At 33.8% G+C, this 23,269-nt stretch overlaps 2 protein-coding genes and 1 pseudogene across 2 annotated transcripts; 2 read left to right on the plus strand and 1 right to left on the minus strand.

Moving 5' to 3' along the window:
- Positions 1-693: 693 nt before the first annotated feature.
- On the minus strand, positions 694-14,122 carry LOC115991720. The gene is made up of 14 exons (XM_031115589.1): positions 13,977-14,122; positions 13,207-13,244; positions 12,312-12,402; positions 10,622-10,727; positions 10,449-10,519; positions 9,818-9,887; positions 9,172-9,234; positions 8,043-8,114; positions 7,817-7,918; positions 6,470-6,544; positions 4,855-4,953; positions 3,214-3,330; positions 1,771-1,827; positions 694-998 (listed from the first exon to the last, which is right to left on the minus strand). Exons 1-14 carry the CDS (start codon positions 14,084-14,086, stop codon positions 939-941), a joined length of 1,131 nt encoding a protein of 376 aa, XP_030971449.1. The 5' UTR covers positions 14,087-14,122; the 3' UTR covers positions 694-938.
- Positions 14,123-16,978: 2,856 nt separating this feature from the next.
- On the plus strand, positions 16,979-18,049 carry LOC115991422 (annotated as a pseudogene).
- A 3,376-nt stretch (positions 18,050-21,425) lies between these two features.
- On the plus strand, positions 21,426-22,879 carry LOC115992167 (flavonol sulfotransferase-like). Its single transcript, XM_031116250.1, has one exon. It carries the CDS (start codon positions 21,557-21,559, stop codon positions 22,586-22,588), a length of 1,032 nt encoding a protein of 343 aa, XP_030972110.1. The 5' UTR covers positions 21,426-21,556; the 3' UTR covers positions 22,589-22,879.
- Positions 22,880-23,269: the final 390 nt, after the last annotated feature.

A 23,269-nucleotide genomic window follows, 5' to 3' on the forward strand; every position in this document is an offset into this window, starting at 1 on the left:
GGAGATTCTATTTACATACTATAAATCACAGGAGGAGAATCCTTGTCCTTTTTTATCTCTTACTGATCATTGCTAAACAGAATCATGAGAGATGATTTATGAATCCATTTATCCACGTCCGGAGTGAAAGAGTTGGAAATGCTAGATCATGCAATTCTTGCATAGCAACAAACTAGGCAAGGCAAAGTTCTATGTCAGAGAACACATGTCATGCATTCACTATATATATCATTTCTCTTGTGTAAATCCCACAGCTATGGAACCCACACTGCAAGAAAGATGATACATTAGATAATTACTGCAAATTGCAGGGGCTTAGGCCTAAGTAACATTGTCAACCCCCTTCCTAAAAGGCCTAAGAATGTTGACTTGAGACTGGACCACAACAGTGAGGAAATATTTTACAGGCTTATTTTGGCAATATTTACAACATATATCCAGCAAAACCCTCTATTTCCTTGTTTTTAAGTTTTTGGCACATTTGTCATAAACTTAAGTATGTTTCTGGCACTAATTCTTTAAAAGGCATTTATGCAATCAAAATATGTAATGCCATGCTACATGCGAAGCATCATTTTAGGAAGACTGACTTGAAATTGCACTGAATCTCTGATGGTTAGCAGCAGGAAAATAAATAAATAAAAAGCTGATCCTAACGTAATGTTCATCTTTAAGTTCTTTCGATCCTCATCATAATAACAAATAAATTTCGTATTCTATTGATTTATTTAATTTTTTAAATTACATATGGAAAATCAGGGTAACAGTTTTATCCTTATCAGCCAATCCTTATACATGTACATACAATCTAGAGACACACTAAATGAACTTATGAAAATTTTGGAGACCGATATAAATAGTCCAATAGTCAAAATGGAACTACATCAAGACTAAGTTATAAACGAACCATGCACAAAAACAGGCAGTAACAACAGCAGTTACCGTCTTGAGTAACGATCTACAAGTGCCTTAGCTTTCTCTGGTGCAAAGAACCGTGCCTGCACATAGGCCATAGATACTAGCTTACATCCTTGATGTGTGCAATGTGTGTACGTTCTATATAGACATAATATAAGTGCCAAGGTTCCACAAAAGCATGATAATCATTGCAATTACATAAAAAGATACAAAACGAGGTGACCCCTTCCCAAAGAGATCCATGGTTTTAAACTTCAACTTGTACCCAATCAACCAGGCTTATACAAAGAGGAGTCAAAAGTCGTGAGGCTTTGCATTTGAGATACAATTATTCCATCAAAGTCCCTTAAAATATTTTAGTTGCGAATTAGGAAAATTCAACACTTCAAGAGTTGCTCTAAACTTCAAGCCCTCCCATGTTAGTTCAAAAGAGGAGAGTTCAAAAATAAATAATTTTGAGTAGAATAGAAAATATATGCAAAGGCATGCTCATTACCTGTCAACATAAGCTGTAATCTCCCCAACTCTTTTACCATTAGATACTTGGAAAATAGTCAGCATGGATCCACAATTACACAACAAAACAACCATAACAATAATAAAGAAAAGAAAAGAAAATAATGCATCCACAAAACATAGAAAGCTGTAGTGCCTATTGTAGCTTGCTGGTATTACTTGTGCGATTGAGGTAGAAGAATGCGCATATGAACATAGACACATACATGATTACATGTATATTGACACATAAATATACATATATGCATTTCAAAAGACACTATTATCGATGCATACATACATGTGTACATGAATTTCCATATACATGCATATGCCAATAAATATTCACATACTCACCTGAATAAACATCCTCTCTGCATCTCCAACTTTACCGTTTTCTTTCAAAATGATTCCCTGCAGAAGAATAATACCGATAAAATTTATATGCAAGTTCAGTTCATCTCAAAATATCTAAACTAGAAGCATAACCATCAACCAGCGGGAAAGAGGGAATCAAAACCAATAAAGAACAATGATGCATTGTGAAGAACAATGTCAGTAACCATTTTGCATGCATTTTTTGGACTGTGCACTCCATTCAATCAGTAACCAGTTCTTATTTTTCCATTGGCAATTTCCTCCATATTCTTGAAAGATTCTATTCTCTCATATCATGCATTATTCAAACAGTAGTCACACAAATCAGAAAGAAGCATGAACACATAATTATTCTTAGATATTTGTTTTTGATAGGTTAAATTATTCTTAGATATAGTATCCAGAAACAATTTCCATGATCCCAGGATTTATATAAGAATACTTAACAATTAGAATAGAGTGGATAGTGGATGTGCGTGATTTAAATATGTATTTACCTGTATCTACATGCACTCAAAGTACTAATTTTGTTTTAATAAAATATAAATAAATAAAAAATCACCATGGATGTTTTACCAGTTTGGAAAGACATACACACCATTTTAATTAAAAAGCTTCATGATTAATTTTGCAGGAACCGCCAGTAATGAAGATTCATAGAGAGAACTCCTATTAGTGAGATTCTTGTAATACTACTAATACCCCATTTTTACCATATGCTATACAGCATACATGCACAACACAAACACAAAATCTACACTAGGATCTAGGGTTTTTCCCCTCAATAAAAAAAAATGAAACTAAAATTTCAAACAATCTTGATGAAATATTCCTTTCAGAAATGTAATTAGATAACATGGCGAAGTTGCAAAATGACTATTAATATAGATGTTAAATTACCGATTGTCCCAAAAGTTTAAACTATTGGAATATAGTAAATTTAATCATTTAACCATATATTTCTAACACTCTCCTTCACATGTGGGCTCAAACTCTCTTTTAATAGATGAGGCGCAACATATGGGATTTTAAATGGAAGGTAGAGTAGAGGGGACATGAATCGAACTCAAAACCTCCTACTCTGATACCATCTTAAATTACCGATTGTTCCAAAAGTTTAAGCTATTGGGATATTGTAAATTTAATCATTTAACCACATACTATTAACTATAAATATGTATAATTTTTTTTTTCTTCACTAAAGTGTCTAGCAATGCAAAGGTTTCATACATTGAGATCTTTATAACTGAATACTTTGTTCATTATCATATACATTTTGTACCTGGTATTGGCATATTTTGATGAGATATGCCGGTGTATTGGTAAAAAATAATTTTCATCTTAGTTCTAAATTAACAAACATTCCAAGCTATCTGGCCAGAACATTCATTGCATAAATGAGAGAGAGAGAGAGAGAGGAACCTTAGCTAAGTAACCACGGAAGTCATCTGGGTGACTAGAGATGAGGCGGTCGTAAACAGATACAGCATCACTGATATGGCCCCAATCTGAATATGCTTTACCAAGAAGTAATTCAACCTGAAATAAATCTCATTGCAAAGAAAAAAATGGCAAAAGACAACCAAGAAAAAAGCCACTGAAAATCAGATTTCATTTAAGAGAAAGCAATTAAAGGATGTCTGATGATGAAAAACATTAAAAAAAAATTGTCAAAATTTTAAATAAAAAAACATTAAGGAACCTAAAAGATTCAGCTATCATCTTAATTTGGTGCATGTATTCTTGAGATTTTTTTCACATGTACTCTTATATATCCACGGAAAAAAGGATTTAAAAATTGAGGATACAAGTGGGTTCCAGTTAGCTCAACTGGTAAAGTCTCTGATGGTTGTATAAGAGATATGGGGTTCGATCTCCGCCTACACCAAAAACTGATTGGTGTCTTGGTTTGATGATAAAGAGCTATCATCAGGAGCGGACGCCATAGGTTGAAACTCTCTCTCAAAAAAAAAATTGAGGATACAACAAATATAAAAAAGGAAAGGCATGTTTGAACATCACATATAAAGGAGCTCTAGATTTATTTTCTAGAATAGGTTAAAAAGAATTCCTTTTGCAAGCTTTCAAATTAGATTGGAGTGACAAACAAAGAGAAGGCAGAAAATTAGAGAAAGTAGCTAACTTGTCTGTACACAAATAATACAAAATGTCAAATAAAAAAGATTGAGATGCATTCCCTCTTTTTTTTTTTTTTTTTTTTTTTTTTCTCCCACAGCTATTAAGGCTTTCTTTATAGAGAGAATAAGAGAGGAGATCAAATGTTTTCTTTCCCCATACTATTTTAAAATTTTAATATCATTAGTATTTCTTTTTTTGATAATCAAATTTGAATACCATTATTATTATACATTTTCAATGATATCATTCCTGAGGCTGCTTCTTTAGCTAAAATAAACAGAGGTTTTGAGCCCTTGTCACAGCCCCAAAGGACCTCACTTCTGATGAGGCACCCAATGGAAAAGAATTCGGATCTTACTATAGATGAGTTTTTGAAAATAAAAGAGTAATAATCAATTTTTTGTTTTACTAATAGGGTTGATGACTTGGTCTTACTCCTTTGTTATTCAGTAGCCTTTCACTTGCTAATTAGTAAGTATTATAAACTAAAAACATGATCACATAATAACATGTTTCTTGGCTGCATTTAACAAAGAAAACTAATGTAAAAAATTGAATGCATAAATGCTGTTTCACATATATGACTTATTATTGTCATATATATGGTATCTTATTATTACTCCATAAGTATTAAAAGAGATGATGACAGCATTTTTGTGAAGGCATGCTTTCTAAAAACATTATCCACATAAAACCAAAGTCATTTTCATTAGTTGAACAAATGTAATACTTTAGTGAATCTAAAGGGCTAAAACCTTAGTATTGTAAGTTCTCTAGAACACTCCCTGAAAGACAAATCAATTATGATGCAACATATTTTAAAAGGCTACACCCAAATCATAATTAAAATCCTCCCTTTTCCTTTTACTTTTGTAATTTTGGAATCTTAAAAGTGTAATCTGTGATTGAGAAACTACAACTCACTTGAACAGGGTCCACCTGTTGTGAATTTGTCTCTTCAACCTTACTATTAGAGTTCTGAGAATTCAGTCGTTCACGAGAGCCCAGGAGAAATTGAACAGCCTGCATTAAAAAGAAAAGAAAAGAAAAATGAAATTGTAATTGCAGATATGCTTGTCTAACAGGCTGTTACATGTAACTGTTCATGAGATGACAATAATATGCCTGGATTCTAAGTAATTGACTTAAGAATCTCTATAACGATGCTTTTGGGATCCAAAAAGGAGATAAGGAGCTCCACACCTGAGTTTAACTAAAGCAAGTTAGTTTTAGCTCTCTTTTCTACATAAGAGAATATTATGTGGAAAATCGATACAAGCCAAATTCAAAGGACCCAGTCAGTTGACTGCAAGGCTGGGCAGTGATGATCACATGACAAAAATTACATAATATTTTTCATTTTTAAAATAGAATCTGCTCTCATATATGTACAAATTCCTATCAATTTAGGACATAACTAAGACAAAATGTTAAGTGAACCTAGATTGAAGATCTAATCTTACATATGGCATTAAATAATAACCAGAAAGTTTTAGAAATTATTATAAGTTAATTTGGTGTGTGTTGTGTGTGTGCGTATTTTGATTGGTAAGTTACACACACATTCAATGGGTCTTGAACCTACAACCTTACCCTCCACCTAAAACTTATAAGGGAAAAAGGTGCCGATTATGCTAGAGCTCATTGGCGTAAGAAATCAATATAAAAGTTTCTATTAGAGAAAAATAAACATCTGTACATTTATGCAAGTCCTGAACATGAATTGAAGTCAGAGTAGTAATATCATGAAATCAAGATCAACTCAGCTATCCAGTAGCTGGGCTATGTGTCCAACAGTTTGGGTGAGTTCAAATAAGTGAATACAACATATTCCACCACTTGAGTAGCTGAAAGATGGCTGACATAGAACAAAGCTGTTGTCAGCCTTTTGTTTAGTTTCTTGACAGGTTTTGGTAACCAAAAGTTAAAAAAAAAAAAAAAAAAAGGAACAAGAAATGATGATTCGGGTCTTAATTAAGCCTTGAACTATTGATTTGGGTTAAAAAGATTTTGTCATTTAGGTTGTTGGAAACCAAAACAACTGTTGAAGGATTTTCTGGTTGGAAAAGGTTGGTAACAGTTAAGAATTTTAGGGTCTCTAACAGAATAAGAAAAGGGATCCGATTTGGATGTAAAAAGGGAAGAGAGCACAAGTTTTTGGGCTGTGAACAGTAACCCAAGAATAGTTTTGGTATTTTGGGGTTGCTCCATAGCTTTTTGCTGATGGGTTAAATGGGGTATAGAGGCTTAACCTAAACCTTATGGAACATGGAATATATGGACTTTTACTAAGCACAAACTAAATTACTATTGCAAACTCAAATTAAAAAACCCTATAACATAATTAATCAATAATATTATAACCCAATAAAGCAAATCTACAACCAATTCCATAAGTTTATGAATTAGAGAAATACCCTTAAAATAAAACAAAATCAGCTCCTATCTGTTTGTATCAATGGCTAAGAATTAAAACAAGAGGCTCTTTCAAAAAAGTTTTGAATTGTGGAGCATTCAACCTAATAGCATGATGACAAACCTCATCTGGTTTCTTAGCAGCAAGTAATGAAGTTGTAAGGCCACGCAGTACTTCAAAGTTGATCTCTTTAGACACCTGTTAGGTATATGAAGACTTCAAATATTTTTATTAAGTAATCATCAGCGCAAACATTTATCAACTAATAATAAAATAATAGCTCTTATTCTGCTTCCTGCAATTCCTATCAATTGTATATAATGTGATTATCAATTTCACACGCTTCCTCTTCATACAGTGCAAATCAAATTTAATATAAAATAAAAGGTTATTTGCGAAATATTTATAATGACATAAAAACAACATCAAATTTAGGGATCAGTGTCTGTCATTTGGGGCTTAGATTGGTCACCTGCATCCTCTTAGTTGATTTTTCGTATGACTTTTCAATTCCTAACCCTTCATAGTCCTTAGGCTATCCTTCTAAGTTCTAATCAACAAATCCCAAAATCTAGGAAACCGTAATCTATGATTGAAGAAAATACTTAATTATAGGCATCCTAACTAATTTGATTTGAGAATAATCCTCATAGATGCATACAACCAACAACCTGTAAATCGCATGCCCTGGTTGGTGAGAGGCTGAGAGCACACAGTCAAACACCGATGTTAAGTTACGAGCACCAATGCTAATAAAGATGAGCTCATTATTTAGCATACCAAAGTCAAGCAAATTTCGTTAGTTGACAAGTTTTGCAAACTATCTTGTTTAGTAGCATCTCGAGTCTTAAAGCCTCGAGTTCAATGAAGGAACTCAAGTCTTTGAGACTCAAGTTCAAAGTGGTGGCAAAGCTGAGGTGGACTAAAAATCCACGTGGAACTCGAGTTCCTACAAAGCATCCCAAGAAATAATACAAGAAAAGATGATGTACGTGGTTGGGATGCTGTTTCAGATCTGATGGTCGGGATGGGGGACCAAGAAAGCTGAAGCATGAAGCAGAACAAACCTCTAGGCTCTAGCTATTGATTTGTTGTTGCTTTGGTGAATTTGTTTTGATGGGTCATCCCATTTAATGGTGGGACACGTGAATGGGAGGCATGAACTTTCTCAGCCTTTGAGAATTTTTTTCCTTTGTGGAACTTGAGTTCTTGGAGACTCAAGTTCCACATGGATTTTTTATCCACATCAGTTTTGCCACCTCCTGGAACTCGAGTCTTAGAGTTCCTTCATTAAACTCGAGTTTCAGAGCCTCGAGATACTAGTTTACAAAATAGTTTCAAAAATTTACCAACTAACAAAATTGTTAAGAAAATCATGTTAAATGGCAAAAAATCCCCATGTTCAGTGCACACGGCAGTCTAAACCAGCAACAAGCAGAACATTATCCTGCAAATCTGAGGAAGACTTACCATATCAGAAATCTTAAATGCAGCTACACTCCCGTCATAATCTTTGAGTTCATATTTGACTTCTCCAAGCAAACGGTAAACATCAGGGTCACTTGGTTTCACCTGTGGAGCACAAAAGCCAATAGATCAATTGAAAAACTATTATCTTGGAAGCATGGTTAAAACACCATGTCCACTTTATTGTACATAAAATTCATAAAACTTCGAACATGGAGCATGAAAATACCTTAGTCAAGTCCTGAAGCACAGAGACAGCTCGAGTATATTCTCCCAATTCTGTCAATGTCACTGCAGCTCCCTACCAATTCCATCAAATTGGGATAGGAAGTAAAATATTTATAAAAATAATGATGGAACCAGAAAAATAATTAAATAATTACCTAGTAGATTAAGAATATATTTGTTCTAGGACTTTTTTTAGGGAAAAATTGCATATGAAACTTTTAAATGAGAGGTAAAGTGGAGATGGGGTTTAAACTTAGAATCATTTGCCATGATACATTGATAAACTACCACTTGTCCCAAAAGCTTATGTTAATAGGAAATGATGAATTTAATTAAATAAATATTATTTTAACACGGTCAATGGAATTCACACTTGTTCATTGTGTCTTCTATATGTTGCATGTGCATGTTGATACCATAAGATGATTAAGGTTAATCACACCTTTTCAATTGCTTTTTTTTTTTGAAAGCTCATGTCATAAAATTTCTGTGTTCCCCTTCTAGTAATAAAAATGCAATCTACTAAATCAAGATCCCCAAGCTCCAAATTCTTGTTATCCAACAGATAAATTTGGGTTGATTGGTTTTAGTTGGCTCCCAAATATGACCAACATGAAACCAAAAATGAGAATCTTATAATTTTTCAAGTAGATTGCTCTCTCTCCCCCTCTCTGCGTGTGTGTGTGTGTGAATGCACACATGCTTGTGGGCATAAATTTACTTTAAAAGCTTTTTAACATAATTAGGTTAGCATTTTGGTCTAGATTGAAAGCCACCAAATCCATCAGATTAGGTTCATGCTCTTAACCTGACTATAGGACAGGCGATTGGACTAAGACAATTTCTTCTATTTGCACGTTTCAACCAGCATTAACTAAAAGAATCAGCAGCATATATTGAATACAATCCCTTCTTTTTTCCTTCTTGAAAGATGAAATGACTCCTTTAAGTCTAGTTCCAAAGCTAATTACACATATAGACGACACTGAAATATGTTTCATATAACAATAAAATAAACATGTAGCAATAATTCAGTCAAACCAGCACAAGTACATTTCTATTTTCAGTGATATCAGCATACAGTAACAAAGAAACAGAACTGGTATCCTGCAGAACAATGAAAGACTCACTTCAAGAGCGATTGGATCTTTTGGGGAGTTAGTTAGCGTTGCCTCATAATCTTTCAGCCTAGTCTGCCACATATCAAGAATTAAATGTACATGATTAATCTTTCCTGATTTCATCAAAAGACATTGCAGAAAAACAAATACGATCAGCCAAAAGTAAATTAATAGATGAATAAATTGCTGTAAAATAAATGCACATGTAATACAAAACTACATAATAAACCAGCTCAGAATTGGAGGATCACCCTTGGTGATGCTAAATAAGCCATACTTCTATGTAGATTAACCACTATCATTATGAAACTTACTATGACATGAATGACATTATCTTTTAAAGTAGGAATTAAAATTATTGCCCCAAAAAACAAAGCAATTCAAAAAATAATTGTTCATTATGAAACTTCTGTGTACTCGGGTTGGCTGCTTTCTTTTATTTAATAAAACTTTACGTTACCTATCAAAATAATAATAATAATAATTGTTCATATGCATTCTGGTAACTATCTCCTAAACTAAAACTAAAAGCTATAACTTGCTTAGTACTTCTAAGTTCCTGTGAGCAATTTCCAAGAATACTACTCAAGAGTAAATTTCTCTTTTCTTGATAAGTTACTCAAGAGTAAAAATTATTAGAGATTTCCAATATTACCTGAAGAGTAGCTTCCTCTTCTTCCGACAGTTTATTATTGACCACGGCACCATCCTCAGTGGGACTAACACTGGAAAATTGAAGGTCATCTCAAAATCAAACCATGCCTCCAGAAATTGCAACCCATGAAATATTATTATGAGGGTTGAGGGGGAGGAGAAACAGTTAGGACAGAATAAATCAACAACAGTAATAATATGGATAGATCAAATAGTAGTTTTGAGGAAATGAGATTAAAACATAAAATAAATAAATTTGAAAATTTCATATTTGAATAGTTCCAGTAGAGCTCCAGGGTCCCCTACGAAATGTTATGTTCCCAATTTTTGGCTGGTGGTAGTCTTCAATGATATATGCCTTTGAAAACTACAAACACTATTATGAACCATAGTAATGATTTTTACGTTCAAGGTATGCAATGTTGTATCAATTGGCTTTAAATTAAGGTTTTAACACTTGGCCTTTTTATGCCCCAGCAAAAGCCAGACTGAACTGTTATTTTTTAAAAGAAAAAGATAAGTTTATCAGATGAGACAAAGTAGGAACAGCTAGACACAATGGAAACAACAACAGAGATGATTGATCAAAAATTAGTACAGGATAGAAGAACCTTTCACTTACTATGCCATACCTTCCTGAGGGAAGAAAGTCTCCAAGAGCAAAAACCAAACCGAAGACCAAGACAGCTACACCTACCCCAATCTTGTCATATCAAAATTGAATTAGTGATATATATACTGTTGAAGATGATGTCAATCATATCATTTTACAGGTGAGAAAAGCACAAACAGCTGAAAATTTTACCTGTGTACCAAGTCCAATCGTTTTCTTCTCTGCCTCAACTGGTGCATCATAGTCAATTGCTCCAAAGTCTTTTTCGTCATCTTCTTTTTTCTTCTCGAGCGCTGACCTGAGAAGCATACAGAAAGCCATAGTCATGAATAATTATTCCAAAAATGATGCACAGAGAAAAATTCATACAACTAGCTGTAATGGCCACTCTCTTGCAAGGGTTGCAAAAATGATTTTAAGAAAGGAAAACTTAATAAGATGAATTGGCCACTCTCCCTTAAAAGCAGGGGCAATTCACCCCTGCCAACAGCTCCAAATCAAGCACAGAGGGGTACCCAGTTTATCTAAGAAGCAATAAAGAGTAAAGACCATGATTTCCTCATGACTAAGCAGTGCACTAAGAGATAATCACCTCATTTTCTGTCTCATTTTCAATAACTTAGAGGCTTCAATTCAGTGTATGGTTAATATAAGAAGACCTGGCTGATAGGTGCTATACTGATTTATGACCATCATAGTCAGTTTTCCAGATAGCAGGTTCTTGCAACACTGCAGCCATTCCATATGACTTACCAAGCTACAATATAACAGAAAAATGCAATCACTTGTGTTTATGACTTATTATTAATATTTATAAAAGTCTATGTGATGTAGAACAGATAGCACAGGCTTTCCTGGAGTAGTAAGGGCGGCTGAAATCACGACGCAAGACCAAAATGCACAAGTAGAAATCATCAGGGCAAAGGTGTCAAAATTGCATGAAATTTTGCTAGTTGAAGGGAAACTGTCTTTTGATCAAAAGTCATCACCTTGCCACAAGGTGCACCTTAACTTTGGTAAATTCCTCCATTAAGGCTCCAAGAACAATGATTTTTCTATTTTTAGTTGTTTCCTTAATAACTTTTTGCTCAAAATTCATAATAAGGTCTCGCTTGTTTTGGAACAAGCTTTAAGGTTTGCAGTTTATGATTTTGCATTTAACTCAATTTTGGTAAAAATCGATACTTTGCCACCTAATCTCGTGATTAGCACGAATTAGGGTTTTGAATGTTTTCCTAGTCATCCTAGAGTTTTGTTTTTTTAGTATTTATATGCTATGTAGCCTCTAGAGGCAAAACATACTATTATTAATAAAATTCAAAGTTTTCTCTGGTGGATTCCAAACCTATCACCTTGTGAATTCAAGGGACCCCTTATGGATTTGATGTTTATGACCAAAAGCTAACATTTTAGTTTCTGTTCCATCTAAGAAAGTATTGTGTGTGCTTTCTTCAAGCTTCCGCGACATCACTATGTATATTCATATGTTTTAAACTGTTACTAAGCTTATTAATTTTCAATACTTCAGGAAAAGCTAAAGTAATCTTTTAGTGAAAAAGCCTGCAATATCACGAGAAAGTAACATACTCTAACCTAACCTTCCATCATCCAGGATATTAAATACAATTTAATCAAACTGACATGTAAGTATGAAACCTGAAATGAGGCAAATTGTTTTATTTCCTTTCTTCAATTGAATAAAGAAAAAGATTTCTCTTCATGGATAGAGTGTCACATTGATGTTGGTAGAAAAAATCATTAATTCAAGCCTGATATTTCCTAAACCTAATGAATGATTTTCTATTTTGACCTGATCTCACTTCATTATTTTCAAGTAAGGACATATGAGAAGCTCATGGGAAAGAAACATAACACAATATACCTTCTAACTGCTTCCAACCGTTCCTCAAACTGAAGGTCCAAAGAATTATTCTTCGATTTCCCATCAAATTGAGAACTTAAACCAGGTGCCTCTACAATGAAAACTTGTGGTAAGGTTAATGCAGCAAAGACCAGTAGAATATAAACAGAACAAATCTAGGAAAGTTACATGAGGGTCCAAATTCATTAAATAATTTGATTAAAAGGATTTATATAACTTAAGAGGATGATGCTGTCTAATCTTACAAACCACAAGCATGTCCAAAACTACAAGTGGCCATGCAATATCATGGCGAACATGCAAAGAAAATTGTGAGAAGACCAGCATAATGGGAAACAAGAAGCGATATCAAGAGAAGTATCAGGTTTTGGAAGCCCATGTGTGCCATACAGGCCTATTGCCCCAAAGTTAACAAAAGATTTAAAAAAAAAAAAAAAGTTTCAGAGCCCACCACAAGTTTTTCAAAGCAGAATTATCAGTTGAGAGATCTTTATAAATGCTTTAAGCAGCCTCAAGACTATGCATATAATCAGATAACTGTAATAAAAATTTTTAAAAAAAAGGGGTTAAAATGATTATTTTATGTAAAACATGTTGAAGGAAAAAAAAAATTGACACCTTGAACATTTACTAGAGCAAAATACAAACCAAAATCCAAGTTTAAAGAAGACTGATGGATTAAAATGTCCTATCCCCCAAACCCTTTTTTCCCTCCTTTTTTACACATACAGAGGTACACAAAGAATCAAGGGCAACATTCACAACTCAAACATTTTTTGTGCAAAATGTTCTGAACAATAAAAGATTAAATTTGGACAATTGTAGTGTACAAAGTTCAAATAAACAAATATATGAATAATTTTCCTAAATTGAGGGGAAAACTATTCACACTTACGAGTAGGTACAGGACCAGATTGCTTAGTTGTTGATTTCCTGCACCAGGCAAAAACAGTGATTACGACATGATGAAAGCATTGCTATCATACAGGTGCAACTGACTATTTACAATTCACATGTCAGAATATAAGGTCTCCATTATGACCATTTCATTGATGAGCAAACCAATCAACAAATTAACCATAAAGACATATTAGAAAGCATTTAAATATATAGCTTTAGAATAATATTAGGAATATTTTTAATTTCTCTCCTTTGTTCAGAATTTCCCTAAGTTAGTAAGTATTTACTTTCTCTATGGCTATGAAATAACAATTAAAGGAAAGACTCCATACTTTTTCCTACATTTTCTCAGTAATCAAACAAGTAATGCAAGAAAACTCTCAAATAAGGATTGAACAAGTCAATACATTGTGTTACTATTATGCACACTTCACTGCCGAGAGAGCCCAATTAAAAAAAAAAAAATTACAACAGAAAGCACAAATCTTTTGGCCAAAAACTTTGTTTTCTTTCCTCCACTTTTTCCTGGCAACCAAATAGAAAGATCAAAGAAAACAGTGGGTCTTTCATTTCCTATTATTCCCAAGTCATTGCTGAGAAAAACCCATTACAAAAATAACCTTAAAAAGAAAGCATCAATCTTTTCTTTACTTTTCCAACATTTTATTAGCAACCAAACAGAGAACCAAAGAAAATTGTATCTCAGACACATATACACATATAGATAGATGAAAACACATAGGTATGTATAGATATAATACATACGTGGGTACCTTGTTGGTGTTGTTTTTGGTTCCAAAACCGCGTCTTGTTGGGTTTGAATCAGAGCATCGTATTGGAGGCATCAGCAAATGACTTGCTGTGGCTGCGGCCATTGCACTGTCTCTCACTCTAAACCGAAGAAGATAAGGTTTGTGCACTTTTCTCTCTCTCTAAAGTAACACTTTATAGTTTCCGCCAAAGGCTAAATTTTTGCCACGTCGGCAATATGAATTTAAAAAAAAAAATTTGAAACCAAATTTTTAAAAATTTTTAATTTGATAATTAGAATAGATGAGGATTATTTAGATTATGGATGTCTTGGTTTAAGTTGCAAAGAAATGGATTGAACTTGGCCAAACTTGTTTAATTGGATTGCCCATTAGTGGGTATCATCCTTATTTAATCAAGCTAATCAACTTATTTAATGGGTTTAATTCCCGCCTAACATACATGCATGTTGCGTGGGGTGGGTTTGAAAAATGTGTAACCTCATTTCTTTTCAACAATAGTTTTTTATGATTTACGAATTCTTGCAGATAAAATTTGTTTACTGACAAATAAATATGGTTGATTCTAAAAAGATTTACATGCTTTTCATAATTTAAAATTGAGTTAAGAATAAGGAACTTTACTATATATTCACTAATTGATATTTAAATTCTGGTAATTGAGAATTTATTGTATATAGTTTAAAAAATATATAATCAATAATGATTCTCAATTGAAGTTATCTTATTGATAGCAATAAAATAAAAATGCCAAAACAATCCTTTAGGTGGAGTTAAATAGTATAACAACACTCAAATCTCCCCAAGAGCTTTGTAGCTTAACATACACTTTCTAGTGTTTTTAACTAAAACGTTAAGGATTCGAACACTTCTCCTTCGACTATTAAAAATTATCACCAAAAAAAAAAAACAAAACAAAAAAACTCAAATCTCAAAGTAAAAAACTTTTAATTATAGTTCCCATGTGCCAACTACCAATGTCATATAGAACAAAGTTTAATGCGTATGTCATTTGCATTTTTTGGAATGGAGATTTTTTTTATATAAGATATTTGTTTTAGTTTTGTTAGTACAAAATAAATTTTGTTTTTGTTTTGGAACGGGCCATATGGCCACATATATATGAGTTTTGGAATGGGTCACATGGCATCAATTTCTTCTTCTCCTTCTTCTTTTTTTTTTTTTTTTTTTCTTTTTTGATAACAATTGGCCGCAATTTCGAAATTGAAAATGAGCCCTCAAAAACCCAAATCATATATGTGGCATAGCGCGCCCTACCAAAACAAATATAAAAATATTTTTTCAACTAACTAAAAAAAAAATCCAATGAAATAAATTCTCCGCCAAGAAAAAGTGGGCTCTCCGGGATAAAGAATAAACACAACCACATTCAATCATTTCAAATTTCAAATTATTTCAAATTTATTTCAGATGACTTTACAATTGAGCATCACTATCAATTATATGTTTTTATACTGCAATTACTTTTCAACTACAAGGATCAAATAATCAGTTTAGTAAACATATAATTAAGTTTTTTATTTAATTTTTAGAATTTTTTTTTTTTTTTGAGAGAGGTTTAGTTTTTAGAATATAGTAGCTTATTTTTAATTCAATTCTTGATCTTTGAGAGGTGCATCAATTTTTTTTTTTAAGAAGTGATGATATTTTTTTTTTTTTTGTTAGTAAACAAGTTTTATCCGCAAGAATTCACAAATCAGGGAAATTAAATATACTGTTTAAAATGCATGAAACTTCACCATAATTAACATAATATAGTTTGATATCTAGACTTCTAAAAGGTAGTTCTATATATATTTTTTTCATTGTTTCAATGGCTACTGAATACTAGATGATAAAAAAGAAAAAAGAAAAAAAGCCAATTTGTTTATAGAGTTATTGTGTCAAAGGCTTTATAGCTGAATTGACACATCTCCATATACAAAGTGCTTAGACTCTAGGGGTAAAGGGTTCAAACTACGGGGTTAGCAGCATGTTGTATTTATTTCTCAAAAAAAAAAAAAGTTATTGTATTTTGTACTTATTATTCTAAGTCTTATTGTTGTGACTATGAAACAAACATTTTCAATCATTAATATTATCAAATTAAACAAAGATTCACAACTAAATGAAAAATGATATTTTAACAGACTTTTCGATTTTATATATCAAAAGGAAAATTGTAACAAAACTCCATACAGAATTAAATATAGATAAATTTAATGATATAAAGGAACGTCGAATTCCATTTTGATATATCAAACTCCTATTTGTATCTTTATTTTGTTTATATATTTTTTCTATTTCTTATTCTTGAATAATCAATGAATTTTTGTTCAAGTTTTGGTCTTCCCCAACAAATTCTTGGTTTCGTCACCACCGGTTAATTAGCATCTTTCTTCGCAAAGGATTGTTATTATTTGGTGGTGTTAGGTGTTATCTTGTTATCTTTTATCTTAATAATTAAGGCTACTAAGCACGGGATAGGATAGCTCTTCTAGGTTATTACGATGAGATTAATCTTCTTAAATACGGTTTGGCGTTTATTTTTTAATGCTACGTATAATAGGTAACTCCCATCTGCTGTGAGAGTGAAACCTTAATTTCATGAAAAAAATTCACAAAATCTTTTCTAATCTTTCACGATTAAATCACTTTTTGAGACATTTTGAGCTTGGTGACAAATCATTGGGTTAATCTTTTGCCATCTTTAAATTCAGAAGAGGCACATGTTATAGGTAGTAGAGCCATTTTTGGGCAATGCAAGTGGCAGGAGTCGTGTGCCTATTATTGCAAATGAAATGATATCTGATCTAATTAGTGAGAGTGAAAGTGTGAAACTTTTTAATGGCCCTATCCTCTGAAATGGCAAACTTGAAAAGCAAATGATGAACTCAACTTGCTTTTTATAGCAATGGCTTTCTTCCCCATTCAGGTTTACATTTTCAATATATACCTAGCTAGTTTTGCTTTCTACCAATTGACTCCTCTTTCAAAATGAACTTTGGTTCAAAAAGAAACGGGAAGGAAGAGTGTAAGTCTGATCCAAAAATCCATAACAAATACAAAGAGATCATTTCTACCATCCCAAGAAGAAACGGTGGTTGGGTTGTGGATCTCTACCAATATGAAGGTTTTTGGTGCGGTGCACACGACTTAAGAGGGATCTTGTCAGTTCAAGACCAGTTCACACCTCAACCTAATGATGTGATTTTGAGTAGTGCTCCGAAATCTGGCACAACATGGCTTAAGGCACTAAGTTTTGCCATTATGACCCGATTCCATTTCAACGAGTCTACAAGCCCCTTACTCACCAGACTGGCTCATGTTTGTGTACCTTATTTGGAGTTCAAACTTAGCTCAAATTCACAAAAATTGGATCTAGATGTTCCACCTGTGGCTACACACATTCCTTACACTTCCTTACCAAAATCCGTTATAAATTCTAGCTGTAAAACTGTTTACATATGCAGGGATCCAAAGGATGTATTTGTCTCTCTATGGCACTTTTCTAACAAGCTAAGTCCTAAGGGCATGGAAGCCTCACCCATGAAAGAAATTCATTTGCGAGATGCGTTTGAGTACGTTCTTTTGTGAAGGATTATCTATTTTTGGACCATATTGGGATCATGTGTTAGGATATTGGAGAGCAAGTTTGAAATCACCAAAGAGAATACTATTTCTAAAGTATGAAGATCTAAAGAATTAGACTATATATTTGGTAAAAGAATTTGCTCAGTTCATAGGTTACCCTTTCTCATTAAAGGAAGAAGAGAAATGTGTGGTGCAAAAGATAATAAACCTATGTAGTTTCGAGAAGCTGTCTAGTTTGGAGGTCAATACAAGTGGAATCATACAAGTGGGAGCCATTGTGTCAAAAGCCAAAACCAATGCTTTTTTAGGAGTGGCAAAGTTGGAGATTGGAAGAATCATCTTTCACCTACAATGACAATGCGACTTGATCAAATAACTGAGCAAAAGCTAAGTGGTTCCGGCTTGACATTGCATGTCTCGTCTAAAGGATTAATCTATAGTACTCCTTTCATGGCTGGCATCAAAATGGTTTAGAGTATGGAAACTAAATAAAAAATGGCATCAAGGCTTGATTTAGCATGTCAAATTAACACTGACGAATGGTTTGATAAAACTTGAAATAATTGCAAGGTCATGTATAATCTGAAGCCTCAACGTCATTATTGTTCTCTTTACTCTCTTTTTCTTTTTTCTTTTTTCTTTCCCTTTTGTTGCATGGCTTAATTTTGAAGATTGATCTAGACTACATCAAGATTAGTGACCTCTGCAATTAATGATTCTTTACAAACAATAAAATGAAAGAATGGAGAGTGGTGATTACCAACTTGTAATTTTACTCTTATCCATATTGTATTGTGAGGTCGCTTGAATTAATTGGTTAGGTGCATGAAAGATGTCATGCACAACAATTATCTGCATGTGTCGCGGAGGGTAGTTGAAAATGATTGAATTATGAGACCTAAATTTAATTCTAATGGGGTAGCTCTATAGTGTTGCAGGTTGGCCTTCAAGGTGAATAATAATATATGTGCCCATTACTAGAGGACACATGATCTTATCCAAAAACTTTTATTTTGTTTCGGGCCGGGAAATTCAAAACTTGTTTTGGAATTCTGCTGACAAACTTCGATTGATTCGAGAGAAAACGTAGACTGACTGATTCTTATAGCTAGTACGTTTTTGGGTATTGCTAATGGCAGAACATGCATGTGCCTACATCCTATTATTATTGCAATGAAATTATATCTATTCTATAAATTACTTTTGAAAGGCAAAATGATAACTAACTTACTATTTATAGTAGTAATGGCCTTGCTTCCCATTTAGGTACGTATACATTTCCAATATATTCCGAAGCTAGTTTTGCTTCCTACTTTCTACCAATAGAATTCTCATCACAATGTCAACTGTACACCCAGTTGACATTGTGATGAGATAGGTTGATACCCATTTTTCTGTTTAAGCTATCTACACTGCCTAATATCCTAAATAGGTTTGGGAAGTATTAGGTGGCAAGATTTTCAGACCCGAACCGTTCATTGAACTGTAAAAAGGAGAGGTTCAAGATTTTTGAGGTTAAACCGAGGTCGAACCGTGATGACGTCATAATTAATTAAAGCCTAAATATAGATATTAAATTTATAAAACTAGCAAAATTGACTAATATACCTATATATGTAAGGGAAATTTAATGATTTTCAAGCATATATTTAATAATTAAATAAGAAAGTTAATAAAATAAAATAATAACCATGAAAACATTAAAATTTATGATTAATTTTTGAAGTAAAGTTGAATATCTTTGAAGGATTTTAATTATAATTTTTTTATTCCTTGTAAGAGGTGGATAATTTAATTAAGTAGAATAAAATTGTGTTAAGTTGTTTTTATAAAAAAAAATTTTAAAAAAAAATTGCTAAGGGGTTAGACCGCACGGTTCTTGCCACCGGTTCATGCGGTCCAACCCCGGTTTTAGGGGTTCATGGAATTGCCACATATGCCCAGTTCTTTATGCTTAAAAAACCAGTTTTCATCTCGGTTCTCGGTTTTCACGGTCCGACCTCTCGATCCGGTCTGGTGCTGAGAACTATGCTAGGTAAGGCGCAGTCTATGGAGGATAAGGAAATCCCTCGTTACCCTACTCATGGGAATCTCCATTCCGCCTTCTATAAAGGTGATCATGAGGATGACTCTAGCCTCAATTGGTCTCTTGGTGTACCACTCCCCGAAATGACAATGTTCTAACTCAACCCTAGCAGGAATATTGTATCTAGCCTTGAAGGTTTCCCTATTCTCGAGAGTATTCACTAAGCTAGCAAACCTACCCATCCTAAAAAGTGAAAGAACAATATATATATATATATATAAATATATATATATATATATATATATATATATAATAGAAAAAGGGGAATTATATCCTAAGTATGAACTTGGGGTAATTTACGAGAGTAGAAAGCTGGGCTCCTCGGGCAAACTCTTTGAGGGATAGGTGATTTTCTCTAAAAGTAAGGGAGCTATCTTCACACCCCTTTATATAAGGGTAAAAAGAGAGCAGTAATGTTCCCACCCATTAATTCGATAAAATCACAGCTGTTTGATCTCCATCACATCGTAGAACGTGGGGAACACATAGCTGCTTGTTGAATTAACTACCACATTAAGGATACCCAAGCGTCAACAACATGTATGGGATAGGTGAAAAGACATTTCTATGTGGTAACACATCCAGAACGTGCCAACCCTCCTACCTCTTACCAAAACCTCACTCCCTCGAATGGCAAAGAGAGTGGAGTTTTGGGGGGTTAATGTGGGAGGGCAAGGCTCGAAGGAGGAATATTACCAAGCAGGTTCGACCCAAGGAGAAAGTGGGCCCTGCTTCTCACTAGCCCCGACCCAGCACATTGATAAAAGCCTCGATGTTGAAATCAAGGAAACGGATTGCTCGAGGAGCCCAATGAGCGAACACTCCTCAGAGGACTATAGATAAGCTACTTAGGCCAGAAGATTGGAGATCGAGGACAGAATTTGTGACGTGCAAGTAAAGAAGAGGGGAAGTTTTTCAGGTAAAGTACCCATCACCTCCACATTCAATGCACTGTATGAATTCAGTTGGTCACATTAATGACAGAATGACCCCCGAATAGTACCTTTACAGCTTGCAACGCATTCTAATAGAATAAGCACCCAAATAAAAACTAGTGATTATACAAGTGGAGGGTTGAGATGCACTTCAAGTAACTATATAAAATTGATTAACAAAGACCATATATAATACATGGGTTTCCAAGGCTACAAATCATACGTGGTGGTAGTGCCGAGGCAGGTAACGGGATAAGTTTTAAGAAATGATTGATGTGACACTCATGCAACATTACATTGTTATCAATTTAGTATAGAGAAAATAAATAAATAAATAATTGGTTAGGTGCAATTTTTTTTTTTTTTAATGAACAGAAAAATTTTATCAGGTAGAAAAAAACTCCTAACGTAGAAAACACAACAAAAAGAAAGGAGATTATACAGCATGAAACACATGCCGTATAATCTAAATAATTGGTTAGGTGTATGAAACACATGCACGACAATTATTTATTTGTGTCGAGGAGGGTAGTTCAAAATGATTGAAATGAGATCTAAATTTGATTCTAATGGTGTCTATCTGCTCATTACTTAATTAAAAAACGAGGACACATGACCATTTCTTGATTAAATTTGATTCAAAAGCCTTTATATTGTGCGATTGATTCTGCCGACAAGCGGTAAACTCAAAACTTATTTTGGAATTCTGCGACAAACTTTGATTGATTCGAGAGAAAATGTAGACTCTGGCCCATTCTTATAGGACATGCAGCGCATGTGCCTGTTACTATTGCAATGATATTATATCTGATCTATAAAGTAACTTTTGAATTGCAAAATGATGTACCTAACTTACTACTTATACTAATGGCCTTGCTTCCCATTTAGGTATACATTTCCAATATATTCCGAGCTAGTTTTGCTTTCTAGTTTCTACCAATAGAATTCTCTTCTTCCAAAATGAACCAGAACCACGGTCCAACATGTAACGGGCAAAAAGAGTATTGGTCTGATCCAAAAACCCATGAAAAATACAAAGAGATCATCTCAACCACGCCACAAAGAAAGGGTATTTGGGTAGCGGATCTCCACCAGCATGAAGGTTTTTGGTGGAGTGCATACAGTTTAAAAGGAGTGTTGTGGGCTCGAGACCACTTCATGCCACAACCCAACAATGTGATCTTGAGTAGTGCTCCAAAATCTGGCACAACTTGGCTTAAGGCTTTGAGTTTTGCAGTTATGACGCGATCTCATTTTGATGAGCCTGCAAGCCCTTTACTCACCAGACTAGCTCATGATTGTGTACCCTTCTTGGAGTCTGAAGTTCGCTCAAACCCACAAAATTTAGATCTAGATGTTCCACTTTTGGCTACACACATTCCCTACACTTCCTTGCCAAAATCTATTATAGATTCTGGTTGTAAAATTGTCTACATATGTAGGGATCCAAAAGATGTATTTGTGTCTCTTTGGCACTTTGTTTCCAAGATGAATCCTAAGGCCATGGATGCCTCAGCCTTGGAAGATCTTCATCTGGAGGACGCATTTGAGTTTTTTTGTCAAGGATATTCTTCATTTGGACCATATTGGGATCATGTATTAGGGTATTGGAGAGCAAGTTTGGAATCACCAGAGAAGGTACTATTTCTGAAGTATGAAGATTTGAAAAATGACACTATATCTTGGGTAAAGAAACTAGCTCAATTCATGGGTTACCCTTTTTCGTCAGAAGAAGAACAAAAAGGTATGGTGCAAAAGATTGTAAACCTATGTAGTTTTGAGAACTTGTCTAGTTTAGAGGTGAATAAAAGTGGAATCACGCAAGTTGGAACCAACTTCTTGTCCTTAAAAAATAGCTCATTTTTTAGGAAAGGTGAAGTTGGAGATTGGAAGAATCATCTTAAACTTGAAATGGCAATGCGTCTCGATCAAATAACTGAGCAAAAGCTTAAAGGTTCAGGCTTGACATTTCACTTCTCATCTAATGCATGAACTGGGGGTCTACACTCTTTCATGGCTTCCATCAAATTAGTTGAGTATGGCGACTTAATAAAATGTGGCACAAAGGCTTGTTTTAGCATGTCAAACACAATGAAGTATTATCATTTTGGTGTTAAGGACGCATTCGTAGGTTAATAAAGTGAGGCTAGCTGATTCCAGTGAGTGTTACATGATGTATTAATGTATTTTTTTAGTGTCTTTTAATTGTTGTAACATAAGATTGCAAGGTCATGTATGATTTTGACCCTCAATATCATTATTATTTTTCTTTTGTTCTTTGGATTAATTTTGAAGATTAATATGATTTGGTTAGCATCGGGACTAATGACTGCTGCAATAGGGAACACATAATTGAAAATACCCTACTTGCAATTTTACTTGGACATGGCAGCACCCATTGATACCACATGTTGGCACTTGTATAGTATGTCGATAAGCATTAAGCAAGCGCTTTCAGGTCCCTACAAAAGTATTGATGATCCAACCTTAAGTTTGAGGGATCTATCTCACTTGGTTGGTTGTAAACGCAAGGCTACTGTGTTCTTTGCAATACTCGTGATTTACGCAACAAGTAATTGATTGCACCCAAGAGCCAAGTGCAAAAGATTATTGGTGCATCTGGATTCCTCTCATAAGCACTAGTTCAAAGCTCTAGTGCCGCATGCTGAACAG

Source organism: Quercus lobata, chromosome 5 (assembly GCF_001633185.2).
Source record: "Quercus lobata isolate SW786 chromosome 5, ValleyOak3.0 Primary Assembly, whole genome shotgun sequence".
Lineage (NCBI taxonomy): Eukaryota > Viridiplantae > Streptophyta > Magnoliopsida > Fagales > Fagaceae > Quercus > Quercus lobata.